Source organism: Coloeus monedula (genome assembly GCF_965178545.1).
Source record: "Coloeus monedula genome assembly, chromosome: 8".
Classification (NCBI taxonomy): Eukaryota; Metazoa; Chordata; class Aves; order Passeriformes; family Corvidae; genus Coloeus; species Coloeus monedula.
Genome location: NC_138788.1, coordinates 35,432,443 through 35,445,722, shown reverse-complemented (window position 1 = coordinate 35,445,722; position 13,280 = coordinate 35,432,443). Strand labels below are relative to the sequence as shown.

Below are 13,280 nucleotides of genomic sequence, written 5' to 3'. Positions count from 1 at the left end.
GGTCCTCCCGCTCGGGAGCGGCCGCGGCCGCTCCGCCCGCAGCGCTCGCTGGTTCCGGGGCGTGCCGGGCATGGCGGTGGCCGGGGACGAGCCCTTCAGCCCCTCGGTGCTGGGCACCAGAGAGCAGTGAGTGCCGGGCACGGGCCGGGCACCGGCGGTGCCCCCGGGGCGGGGACGGGCGGGACGGGGCGCGGAGCCACCCGCTGTGGGGAAGGTGGCCCTGCCCACGGCATGGGGAGTGAGAATGAGTGGTCTTAAAGGTCCCTCCCAGCACAAACCAGTCTCTGGTTTATGTATTGTTTATTTATTTAGAGAGTCTGTGATTCTGTAAAGTGGCGCTGCTACACAGGATGCAGCCTTCTCGCCCTTTCGTAGAATCATGGGATGGTTTGGGTTGGAAGGGACCTTAAATCCCATCCAGTCCCAGCCTCTGCCGTGGGCAGGGAACACCTTCCACTGTCCCAGGCTGCTCCAAGCCCTGTCCAACCCGGCCTTGGACACTTCCAGGGATCCAGGGGCAGCCACAGCTTCTCTGGACACCCTGTGCCAGGGCCTGCCCACCCTCCCAGGGAACAATTCCTGCCCAATATCCCATCCAGCCCTGCCCTCTGGCAGCGGGAAGCCATTCCCCCTTGTCCTGTTATTCCATGCCCTTGTCCCAAGTCCCTCTCCAGCTCTCCTGGAGCCCTGTTAGGCCCTGGAAGGGGCTCTGAGGTCTCCCTGGAGCCTTCTCCAGGTGAACACCCCCACCTCTGCCAGCCAGCTCCAGCCTTTGGAACATCTCCAGGCCTTCCCTGGACTCTATTCCACATGTTCATGTTCTCCCTATGCTGAGAACCAGTGCCTCACCACCCACACAGTCAATTTCTTCCAAATATATAGCCTTAAACTATCTTTCAATTTTTCTTCCCATCCCTCTTTAATCTAAATATTTCCCAGTATTAATTAAGATATCCTCTCCTTTCTTCCCCTGCGACTCCAGCTGGGATGCTGCGTACGAAAGAGAACTGCAAACTTTTCAAGACATTGGAGATACCGGGGAAATCTGGTAAATAAAATAATTCCTGCAGGGTGTTTCTACTGTTTCTTTACCATGAAAGACATTGCAAAACCACAGCCAGCAATTCAGTGGGTTGCTGACAAAACGATGGGGAGTTTTACCATTGAAACCAGCAGTTCCTCTCTTGCCCAATTTCACGGTGCAGATTGCTCAGCTGCACCTGGACATGTGTCACTACACGGAAATTGAGCTGGTAATTGAGGTGTATGTTACTGACAAATCTGCTTTTTATCCCTGAGCTCAGGTTTAACAACACAGCAAGTTGCCCTTGCTGCTACTTTTTTTAATATATGGATGTTTTCACCTCCCAGAGTTGGTGTTTCAGTGAATTTTAAGGCTGTGTGATTAATTTTCATCTGAACAAAGCAAACATGGAATATGAGCTATGGCAGTTGTTACCTCAGTAACAGTAAGAGGGCCTTTGCAAAAGCTGGAGAGGGTGAGTGATGAAATAAACTTGCTGTGCCTTTTGTACATTTTTTCTGGTTTAATTACCTGAGCCCTTGTTTTTTCCAGGTTTGGAGAAGAAAGCATGGTGCGCATAATCAGGTGGTTGGAAAAGCACGAGGTCCCCCTTGACAGCTCTGTGCTTGACATTGGGACTGGGAACGGTGTTTTACTGGTTGAATTGGTTGGTATTTTGCAAAGTTTGTGTATTTTTTCTACAGAATCAGAGCAGTTTAAATACAGTTCTCACAGGTGGCAGTGGTAATCATGGGGAGCTGTTGTCTGTGTGAAGCACAAAAAGTGTCAATACTTCAGGCTTCAAAATTTGAAGTTATTTCTCTGAATCAATCAGCCTGAGAATCCCTTGTTTTAACTTTACCTTCCTGCTTCCCCACATTTAAAACTGCATTTCTTCCCATTGTCGTGTAAACTCTCCCAGATAAGGAAATTAAGTTGACTAATTCACAAAGTACCCTCATGTGCAAAACCAGACCCTATCTCTGCACTCAGTTGTCATAATAACACTCTTAATTGATGTAAAAAGCAGGTAAAACCAAAGGTTTTGTGTATATGACTTCAAAAGTTGTTAACACTTCTTTTAAAGAAGTGTCCGTTTCTGTCAGGGTGGGAAATCGGATCAGGTATGTTATGATATTGTTGTGCAGAAGATGTTTAGGAGTTCTAGTATTTTTTTCCTATTTTTGATTGGGTTTTTTTGGTGTAATACTGCAGGGGAGCTGGTAAAGAAAGGGGCTGTCATACAGTCCCAGCATCTGTTCTGCATTCCCCATTGGCTCCATTAGTTCCCGTAGGAATTGGAAGGACTGGAAGTCAAAGTCAGGTTTGCACTGGAATTTTCTTTAACAAGGACTTTGATTTTAAAAGACTTTAAAGCCTTTGTGGGGACTGGCTGCTTCACCACAGCACAGGAGAATTTATGTCATCAAAATCAGAAATGTCTCATCTCACTAAGAGAAATTAGCCTAATAATGGTGATTGTTGAGTGTAATGATAGCTCTATCATGGTTGAAATACCCAACTGAAAATTCTCACTTGTAAGACTTCAATTTTATACTGACTCCACTTACAAATGGGAAACTGATTTTTCACACTGTAATGGGAAAATGACAGCCTGATAGCTTTTAAAAACCATTAAAAACTGCTGTGAGAGCACCCTCCTCCCTTACATTAAGCACCTCACAGTACTGTGGTTGCTTTCATAGGAAATTTTCAGTCCAGTTCCCTCTTGAAAAGTTGCTTCAAACATTACATTGGTTTTTTTTGCTAAATAATTCAGGATCTTGCTTGCTTAGTTGATGTAAATGGAATTTTTTGTGTGTTAGTGCAAGGCTTGGAAATCAAGTTGGAATTCTTTTGGCAGCTACTGTAGGACTGTCCTGCCACTGAAGTTGGACTCCATCATGGGATAGAAATGGCAATACTGGAAAAAGCTCAGTCAGAGAGGGCTTTAGCAGCACCTCTCTGCAGGGGAACTACTTGAGGGCACATCAGTATCACATAAGTGGGACCCTTTGCTGGTTTTTTATAGGCTGTGGTCCTACCCCTGTGAACTTCAGGGATCTGGTAGCCTGGATTCGGGACATAATTCTTTTGCCTTCCAAAAATTCCAGCTCTTCTGAGGAAACCTTGCTGCCACAGAAAGCTCTGGCCCACTCTTATTTTTATGAGTAACGTGGGAGCCACCAATACTGGAGAACTTCTCTGAAGTGGACGGTGTTCACCCAAGTGGGGGTGTCAGCCCCAAACACAGGGCAGAGCTGATAATGTTCCAAACTCCCTTCAGCTCTTCAATCTGCCTCTTCAAGAAGCAGCAGCAGGGTGCTGTAAATGCCAGCTCCAGGGCAGCAGTCCAGCTGCAGGGTGCAGTGTGGTCACGTTTGGCACAAGGGAAGGATCCCTTCCTGTCACAGTCAGGCACTACAGGTTCTGCAGCATTTAATGTTGTTTATCTCTAAACCTTCCTTCTCTGCCCCCAAGACTAGAGGAGTGAATGGGAACTCCCTGAAGTGACTCAGGCCTTTCCTTTGCAAACAGAGGAGCTGTTGTGGGAACTACTCCTCCACCCCCAAACCTTCAGCACAGGCATCTGAGGAAGCCTGCTTTGCTCCGGGGAGGAACGTGGGCAGGAGCCTGAGCAATAAATGTTCTCCATCCCGTGCAAACAACAGTGTCTTTGTGTTCAGCTGCAATTAGCCCTCGGTTCAGAACAGCTGGTTAGCACCGAGCTCAGGCCTGAGGGGCTGCTGTAAGGAGGAAGGACAGTTGTGGAAACTCCTCATAGTTTTCCTGGCTGTTGAGGTGTCAGCCTTTGGAACAAGCAGACATGCAGCTGGTTGCTTAACACTGCTTCAATCCATGTGTTTTTCCAAACCCGAGCCTCCTCCCTGTCTCTGCTGTGACAGCCTGCAGCTGGCCAGAGAATCAGAGCTCTTCCATCAGGTTTGGATCTTTCCAGACCCACTGGTACATGGGATACCCTGAGCTGATCCTTTCAGCTCCTACCTCGAGGATGTGTGTCCCTGCTCCTCTCCCACATGCCCAGCTCCAGCTGATGCCAGGAGCCCACCTGCTTTGCCAAAGGGTTGCTGGGATCTCACAGAGTTCCCTAAGTTGAGTTATCCTTATCTGCAACAAACTTAGATTAACAAAGTCTCTGTGTGCTATTATATGTGGTGCGTAACCTGCTGGAAAGTTGCTGATACAGACACCTGGCAGCATGCAAATAATTGTATTCAAATAGACATTAGCATGAATAATTAGGAAAATGTATGATTTTGCAGTGGATTTCTAGTGCAATGTATTACATCTTTTGGCTCTTAAAATTTGGGTAATAAACCAAATAATTGCTCAATCTTCAGTGTTACGTGTCAGGGAGGTTTTTTTCCTTATTTTGAAGCATCTGGCATTGTGTCACATGCCCTCATCACTGAAAATTCCTGGTTTCTAAGTTACTTTTGGTGCAGATAAGAGAGCCTGTTCCCCTCCAGGGTGTTACTTTTCACAGTTGTGCTCAGTTTTCCACTTGACATAAACCAGCTTTCAGTCACCAGTTCTTTTGTTGGGGTGTTTAGGCAGAATTATTTCAGCTCTTTCAGCTATTTAGCTCTTGTAATGGTAACAGATAGAAAAATGAGTAAAAGGTGGGTTGTGGTTTTTTCCTGTTACTAAGAGGAGGAGAGATGAGATGGATTATAGCTAGGGAATGTACTGGCTGGAGAAAAACAGTTGCTAGCACACTGATTAAGATTCTCTGCTTCTGTCTAGGCAAAGTCTGGTTACCTGAATCTCACAGGTATTGATTACTCACCTTCTGCAATACAGCTTTCAGAAAAAGTAAGAGAGAAAGAAGGGATGTCTAACATTAAATTAAAGGTAAGTCTTGAGAGAAAGGTAATTGAGGAAATAGAAAGCAATTCAGCTCAAGATTAAACAAGCTAGTTGATATTCAGATGTACCCAGTGTACTAAATGAATGATGTCTTTTGACATTCATTTGTGAGAGAACTCTAGCCAAATAAATCTATTTACAGGAAGATTTTTGGTCTTTGTTTTTTTGTTTGTAACAGTCATTAGGGCTAACATGATTTCCCTGCTTGGAGTAGGGATCAGAGTAGTGGTTCACCAGTTGGCAAGTTGTGTATTTTAGCTGCTACATTCTGAATTTCAGACCTGAGGTAGAGGAAGAAATCCTTAAGTGATAGAATCCCTACCAGCAGCTGAACAGCAGGAAGTTTGAGAGGCCTTGCTGGAGCAGGGGTAGGAGCAGATGACCTCCAAAGGTCCCTTCCAGCCTCAGCCACGCTGTGATTCTGTGGCTGCCTGTCATTCTGAGCTCTGCTGTGGCTGTTCTACCCTCCTGCTCTGTAGCTGTGTGATGCCTCTGCTCCTGTGTATCAGCTGTAAAATCTCTGTGTGGCAGGCTCTGTCTGTTCATCTGCATTTGTGCAGTGCCTGGCACATGGCAGGCATCAAAGTACAAATAATGATTTAAAGAATGAGCTTCAAGTGTGTTAGTTTGAGCTTTAGGTTACAGCAAATAGATCATCACACAGTGTCTAGAGAAGAAAGGAGCTGCCGTGGCACTGTGAGTTACCCTTCCCTGAGCACGCCCATTGTCGGGATTGAAGCTTTGTATCCTAAAGTCTTGCTATGCATTAAAGATTCAGAAGCTGCCGAGTAGAAGATTGTTCTCACAGCTGCAGACTTCTGGTTTAGGTAGAAGACTTCCTGGCACCCTCAGCTGAGCTGTCAGGCTTTGACATTTGCATTGACAAGGGGACTTTTGATGCCATAAGCCTCGACCCCAGTGACGCGGTGGGGAAGCGGAAGCTGTACGTGGGATCCCTGTGCAGGGTGTTGAAACCAGAGGGCTTTTTCCTCATCACCTCTTGCAACTGGACCAAGGAGGAGCTGCTGAACGAGTTCAGAGAAGGTAAGCAGCTGAGCAGAGCCCTCTGCCAACTTGGGGTTGCTGAAGGAAGGGATGAGTGAATTTTAATGTGTGTGTTAGCATATTGACTTTCCCAGATCAGGATTAGAGGAGGTAAAGCGATTAGAAATGCTCCAGCCTGTCTTCCCTCTGTTTTCCTTGGGAATTACAGCTCCTGTGTTTGCCAGTGCCAGGAGAGGACAGGTTTGCTGAGGCTTTGGAGGTTGGGAATTTTGGTCTAATTACCCTGGGAAAGTGTGTGTGGCCGGCTGATACTTTTTGGGTCCTTGATTACTGGACCCAGTTCACCCTTTGATTGCACCAAAATTGGGGTAACATTGTTACCTATGGTTAGGGGAACTGACAAGTCTGTGCCCTTTTATATCACCTCCCCAGCTGCCCTTTTGATCCATCTAGGAGTTTTTTTTACACGCCAGTCAGCTCCTGAATCTCAAGCCTGAGGCTTGAAACTCAGTGTGGATCTGAAACAACCATCCCTTCTGGGGAACCAAAATTACTGGCAAGTCCTCATCTTCTTCTGCCATTAATTTGTGCAAGTCAGCCAGCTAAGATTTTTATTATCCATGGAAGAGTTTCAGCTGTATAAAGCCGTGGTGCAGTGTAACAATACAGTCTTATAAACTCACAGATTAACTGACTTGCAAGTTTTCCAGATGAATAAAGAATGGTTTGCAAAGGGTTATCCAAGAGGCGAATAAAACTACTTCCTTCTAATAAAAGCATTTCAATTTCTGTCTGGCAGGATTTGAAATTCTGGAGGAGCTGCCAACACCCAAGTTTTGCTTTGGAGGAAGAATTGGAAACAGTGTAACAGCATTGGTTTTCCAAAGGAAAAAAGTGAGGCCATCCATTTTGGACAAATTAGATTAGATGAGAAAAGTCTGAACTTTAAACCTGACAGAAAACCTCAGACACGTGTGTAAATAAATGCTTTTTGAGTGCACAGTAAAATAGTATGTATGGAGCTCAAAGGGACTATAAAACATTGCCCTAGAAACATTTCAGCTTTGCATAATTCGCCCATAAATTTTGTCCTTGCTACAACCTCACTTGTTTCAGGGAAGCTGCAAGTTTGTAAGAGAGAAGGAAATCAGATGTGCTAAATACAGAGACCAACATAACTGAATGATATTTGTGTTTGAAACATAAAGATTATCTGATATTTAATTTTTGTGCTGGTAAGCAGTGACCAATAGAGGTAAAGGTATTCTGCAAAGCAAAAATCTCATTTCTCTGTTGTGCAGTGGAACAGGGAACAAGCTTTTGCAATGTAAGTGCTGGATCTTTAATTTTTTTTCTTAGGTGAACATGAAGGTAGCTGTTACGGAGGGAAATGAGTATAAAACCCACTGCACTTTCAAAAAAAAAGGACCAGCTGGTACTTTAAATTCAGGCTTTCAGAGGTTCTCAGACTTAGCATAATTGTGTCTCCTCTGAAGTAGCTCAGGTCTTTTCCCACAGAAGGAGTGTTTTTAAGTCCCTTGCCTGAGTGGGTTCATGCCTGGTCAGTTCCTTTCCCTGATCTCATGAATACATAAAGGTGTGATGTGACATATACCTCCTTCATTATTAAACTGCTATATATTAATGTCTTTAGACTCACAATGACCAGAAGTTTTCCAGGGAATTTCTCAGGATGGATTTTAGCTGCATAAATCCAAAAGAATTCAAAGCATAACTATCCATTCCTTGTTCCTTTTTTTATATATATATATATATAGAGTAAACTTTTGTGTGCAATCCTTTTGCTCAATTTTGTTGCCTTCATTTCTTCTGTTTTGTAACCTCAGAATATTGCTGTTGCTTGAAAGGCAGGAAAATGAGATTTCTTCATGCCTTGACAAACACATTTGCAGGTGACAATAAACTTGTTCTTTCAAACATCAAGGAGGCCCTCTTAGGCAATCAGGTTTTGTTTCACAGGCAAGGTCATGTTTGCTTATCAGGGAATTGCTTCTCGTACTTTCCACGCTTCTCCTCATTCCCAGGGCCCAGGAGATCTTTAAGGGTCAGTAAATACTTCCAGTCCTTTCCCAGGATAGGAATCAAGGCATTATTTGAGCAGTGGTGAGTCCTCCCTCTGTGATCCATCCATTGATGTCCTCAAGGTAGGAATCCTACTGCTACATCTTTTTGCAAAATGAAATACATTCAACTGGGAGAATGGTTTATCAGGAGAGCTGAAGAAATGTAGTCCCAGAATAATTCCTTGCATATTTGGTCAGACTTGGGTTCTAACCTGAGTGCCAAAACCAAGGGCTTGTTACCATTTGGGTCACCGTTGTACTCCTGTATTCTGCCTCTGCCCAGCAGCCAGCTGGAATGCTAGGAAATGTAACTGGGAATCCAAACAGGGGATTTTTTTTAGCATAGTAGTACAAAGGATTCAAAGTACACTGCTGATAACAGCCTCAGTAAAAAGCCTATGACATTTTTGGCATCAGGTAGAGTTAATACAAGGAAATTTTAATTGTCAAGGACTCTGGCAGGATGTGTTTCAGGCATCTGTTTTATTCCCATGTGTAATTTTTGCTAATGAAAGCATGATGTGTATTTAATCATGGAATGAAAATAAAATCAGGACTGGCATGGATTTTCTTTTAATCAATTAGTTGGAATTTAACCACAGATTCCCACTCCACAAGATATGTAAGATTCAGGGCAAGGATTGTTTTCTCCTCTTCACAGAACTGACTATTATTAGTTTTTGTTCTCTGGGTAGTATTTTTATGCAATTTGTAAAGCTAAAAAATAAGCTTCTTAAAATTGCTTGAAAATAAGTATTTCTGCATCTGATGTGTAGTTTGCATATTCTGTCAGTCCCAAGCACTTCCAGGTGTCACTGGAGAGCAGAAAAATGCTTGTAAAACATGTTTTAGGAGCTTTATTTTAAGGCAACAGTAACCAAAGGCTTACTATTTAAAATCTGCTCTGTTGGAAGCCTGGTATTTTCTGGATAATGGAGTCTAGGTAGCTGCTCAAATACTGACTCAGGCAGTGGGGTTTTTAATAGCTACTAGGATTTGGAAATGACTTGTCAAAGACTATCCTTGGTTTGGAGCAGTTCATCTTGGCAGGAGGTTCTTGATGGTGTGATCTCTAAATGTTGATGCATTTCAGTGAAAAAACTGTTAGAAAAAGAGGCAGAGGAATAAGCAGTGATTTAGGAGAAGCAAATCTCTGCTGGAAGTTGGGGGAGTGCTTCATGGTAGTTCCTGAAGGCTGGAATCTTCATGACTACACAGTTGTGTGACTCTGGGTTCCAGCTGCAACGCCAGACTAAATGCAGGGGAATAAATGGAGCATTTGAAACATGTTTTACTCCTATTGTTTTCCTATCTGAAAACTCTCCATGTGATTTCACTGTCAAATATGAGGTTTGTGGGTAGTAAAACTAACATCTTCCATGGATCCCAGAGGTGGCTGAGCCCACAGGCTGTTCCTGCAGGACTGAGTTTAGGCTGGGTGATGCTGCCGAGCTGGCAAACCTTCCTGGAGTGCTTTTGCATAGAACGTGGGCAGAACAGAAAGGGTTTGTGTTCCCTGGTTCATTGACAGCATGCTGAAGGATGAAATTCTCTCAGGAGTGACCTTTTATTCCTGGAAGATTGAGGATGGCTTTTAGTGCCTAAGCCCAAACAAAGCACCTCCACCAACATCTGTGCTTGGCGCAGCTCAAACCTGGCTCCTGGTGTCTCCTACTGCCAAGAAAGCTGTGTTTAGGGATGCTCTTTTGAGGCATTTACTGGGAGAGGCCACTGAATTCACTGCAGGGTTTGTGCTACTGAAAGAGCTTGGAGGATTTTACACTGGAATTTTACACTGTTCACAGAAGTGAACTCTGAAATATCTGAGAGACGTGAACAAGCTATATTAATGAAATAATTATTGATTTGAGGTATCTGTTCTAGGAGAGTTCCTACACATGGGACTTTGCTAGAGTGTGAGGTAAATGGGTTCTCAAGACAAAAAGCTTTTGCCCTTTCAACATCACAGTACTTTCTTGAAATAAGTACTCCTATAACCATTTTTAAATGAATTAAAAGGTAAGAAATACCAGACATTAAAATCATGGTACAACTGAATGAGCACAGGAAATTCAGAGGGCAAGTTAAAGTTTCATTACTCCTTGACTTCCCTTTTGGTGACCAGCTTGTTATCTACAAGAGAGGCATGTTCATCTGATGGTCCTTAAGGAGCAGGAATAGTCACAGAATCCCAGAATGACTTGGGCTGGAATGGACTTTAAAGACCATCTCATTCCAACTCCCTGCCATGGGCAGGGACACCTTCCACTACACCAAGTTACTCCAAACCCTCCCCAGCCTGGCCTGCTGTGCTGTCCATAGGCTGTTTTTTAAAGGTTGATTTTTCTTTTTTGAAGGCTTAGAAGATACGGAATTAATATTCTGTTCTTGAAAATCAGTGTAATTTTGTGGTGTAACACGAAGAATTTCTGGGAGCTACAGGTTTTTTTTTTAAGAGCTGTTGGGTTACATCAGCAACACCAACAGAATTATGGCAGCTGCTTTTCCAGACAGGGCCAGCAGTGATGCAGCATGTGATTCCAGGCTCTTTGTCCCATCAGGAGAATATTCCTGTGAATCGTTATTGAGAGCATCAGGCTGAAATAACTGTTTGTATTATGGGCTCACCTTCTTCAATTCAAACCCAGTGTTGCAACACCATTTCTGAAATCTGGGAATAGCCAGCTGCCTTGATTGTATCATAGGATTTAACACCTACAGCTAAAGGATAGTCGGGGTTTTTTTTTTTTACTTTATAGTTTTCCAACCAATTTTAGAAAGGAACTTTGGATATTTGGGTTTTTAAACCTGCAGTTGCTGTTTACAGCAGAGCTTGTTATACTTGTGAAGAAGTGCCATCACACAGATCTCAGGTGTGATTCTCTGGAGAGCAAACAACATTTTCTGGTATCATTTGTATTGAAATTATCTCAGTTCTGCACTGGCTGTGAAATCTGTGAGCCCAAAGAGTCAGATGAATGGGCAAATGAGGGGATGAACTGAAATCCCTTGCTTGGAATGGCTGGGTTTGTACCCAGGAGTGCAGGGTGAAGCCCAGTGTGCAGGGCACAGCAAACAAATACCTGTGAAGCTACAAAGCTGAGCTGACACAGCCTCTTTGGAGTTATTTTTACGTAAGGATGAGTTCTTGAATAGCTTTTCTGGTACATTAGGCACAGCATGCTTCTCTTCACCACTGACGGTGGCTTCCATGTATTTCCACATTCCAGGAATGCACTGGCAGCACTGTAGCCATTGTGAGGAAAATCTGCCTGTACATATACTCTGCTGTGTCTGTTCTGCTGTGAGCCAGGGTGCCTGGTATAAAACTGCCAAATTTTATGTTGTTTCATACCAGACAAAATCTCTAAGTGTGGTATTTAGCAACATACAGCAAAATTTTCAGTGTTTTGGCACTGGGATTTGCTTTCCTGATCTAGTCATGCTGAGAGGTGGAGAACATGGCTTGCTGCAACAATAACTGCTTTATTTTATAGGCCCTCCAAGCATTTTAACGTATCGAATCATCTCCTGTAAAATACAAAGAAAATAATTGGGCCAGGGCTTTGCAAAGCCGTAAGGAGATCTGCCTTTGAATTCCTGTTGCTTGCTGCCTTTTCTGGGATAAGAGAAGGGGGAGGCTGCCCTGCACAGCGTTACCTGCTCCGTGGCTGAATGGGTGGTGCACGGCTCCATCCTATGCCTTGGCTGCAACTAGGTTGAGCATGACCTAACCCTTGTGGTAGCAGCTAAATTGAGGAGCAATTAATGGCTACCAAGGGCTTTCAGTGAAAGGGGATGAGGTGTTATAGCCTCCAGACAAAGGAGGGAAAGGAACGCTGGCGTGTTTTGTTTAACACAAATAAGGGAAAAGGCAATCTGCGGCTTAATTTCCATTTGTTAGGTAACAGTATCGCTTGAAATGAGCCCATTTCTGTGTTACTGGAAATTAAACTGAGTGCTGTCAGGCAAACCAGCTGCTGCCAGGTAACATATAAATTCTGAGTAATCACAAGTGCACGAGCCCGTGCTGGAGAACCGGAGCTAATAGAGCCCAGTGAGGGAACAGACACAAACCTCAGCACAGTCACTGCAGCAGCCAGGTATCCATGGGCAGTGTCATGTGTCAGGTAGAGGTGAGGAGAGTGTACTTAATTGAGAAATTTCAACTGTTGATAGGGTTGAGAACTGAAATTCTAGCAGAAGGATCTTCTACCCCAATTTTCAGTAGTAGTTAGCCTCTCTGGCTGCTGGCCTACCCCAGAGCTCTTCAGCTCCGTGGGTGCTGCACTGCTGCTTGTCCAATGTAGGGTGATGCTTTGGGGCATGTTTGCAGCTGCATCGGGCTTTGTGGATGAAGGACAAATAACTCCAGACTTATCTTAAGCCAGTTCAGACCCAAAGGTGGCCGACAAAGTGATAAGCACATTCAGGTGAGAGAAAGGCTCACATTTGTATTTCATGGCCTATTTATTTTATCTATCAATGTTTCCATTGCTCCCAGTCTGGGGCACCCAGATCAGGTGTCACGCCCTCTGCCAAGGCAGGGAGGGAGGCAGCAAACACAAAGCTGTTGCATGTGTGCAGCAAATGGCCTGTGACATAAAAAAGGGATTTTTAAGTTTGGTGGAAATCCCAGTGTATTCTGAGTGTAGTCAGAACTACACTCCTCATTTCAACTCTCTGCAGAGCAATGCTTCACCTGTTTAGGGCATCTGTGATTCAGGTACTTTCTGACCCAGAGTACATTGATCATATTACAGAGATATCCTCATTCCCTGGGCATGAAATACTTGCTAAAAATATTTCTTCTTGCTGTTATTTAGATTTTGTGAATCTGAGGATCTTCTCTGAAACTGTAGGGTGACTTCTGAAGCTGGTCTCCATTTTATGTTCCTGGAGACCTTTGGTGGAGCCAAGATGTCCCTGTGAGTACGTGCTACCCAGCAGAGCTGGGTGACTGGGACATCATCCAGTGGTTGGGACATCACCCAGTGGCTGGGACACTCTGACTCTGTGGCCCTGGGCAAGTCCTTTACCTGTGTTCCTTGCCTGGCAGGAGAAGTAGAAGGGTAAAGCCATAAATAACTGGGATGGCTCAGGTGCTCAGTAGGACAGTGCAGAGTTGTAGGTCATTGTGAAAGGGACATACTTTTGAAATTATTTGTGACCTTGGAGCATATGACCCGAATAACAACAAACTGGAGCAGACAGAGAAGCGTTGGAAAGGCTACATGGAAAGAAGGCTGTAACTGCAGCCAAATCCTGTGCACCGG

At 44.3% G+C, this 13,280-nt stretch overlaps 1 protein-coding gene across 1 annotated transcript; it reads left to right on the top strand.

The window, feature by feature from the left end:
- Positions 1–70: 70 nt before the first annotated feature.
- EEF1AKMT2 (EEF1A lysine methyltransferase 2) lies at positions 71–7,322 on the top strand (the record flags this gene model as incomplete). The annotated part of the gene is made up of 6 exons (XM_082285867.1): positions 71–126; positions 983–1,048; positions 1,577–1,691; positions 4,793–4,900; positions 5,743–5,959; positions 6,720–7,322. 6 exons carry the CDS (start codon positions 71–73, stop codon positions 6,845–6,847), a joined length of 690 nt encoding a protein of 229 aa, XP_082141993.1. The 3' UTR covers positions 6,848–7,322.
- Positions 7,323–13,280: the final 5,958 nt, after the last annotated feature.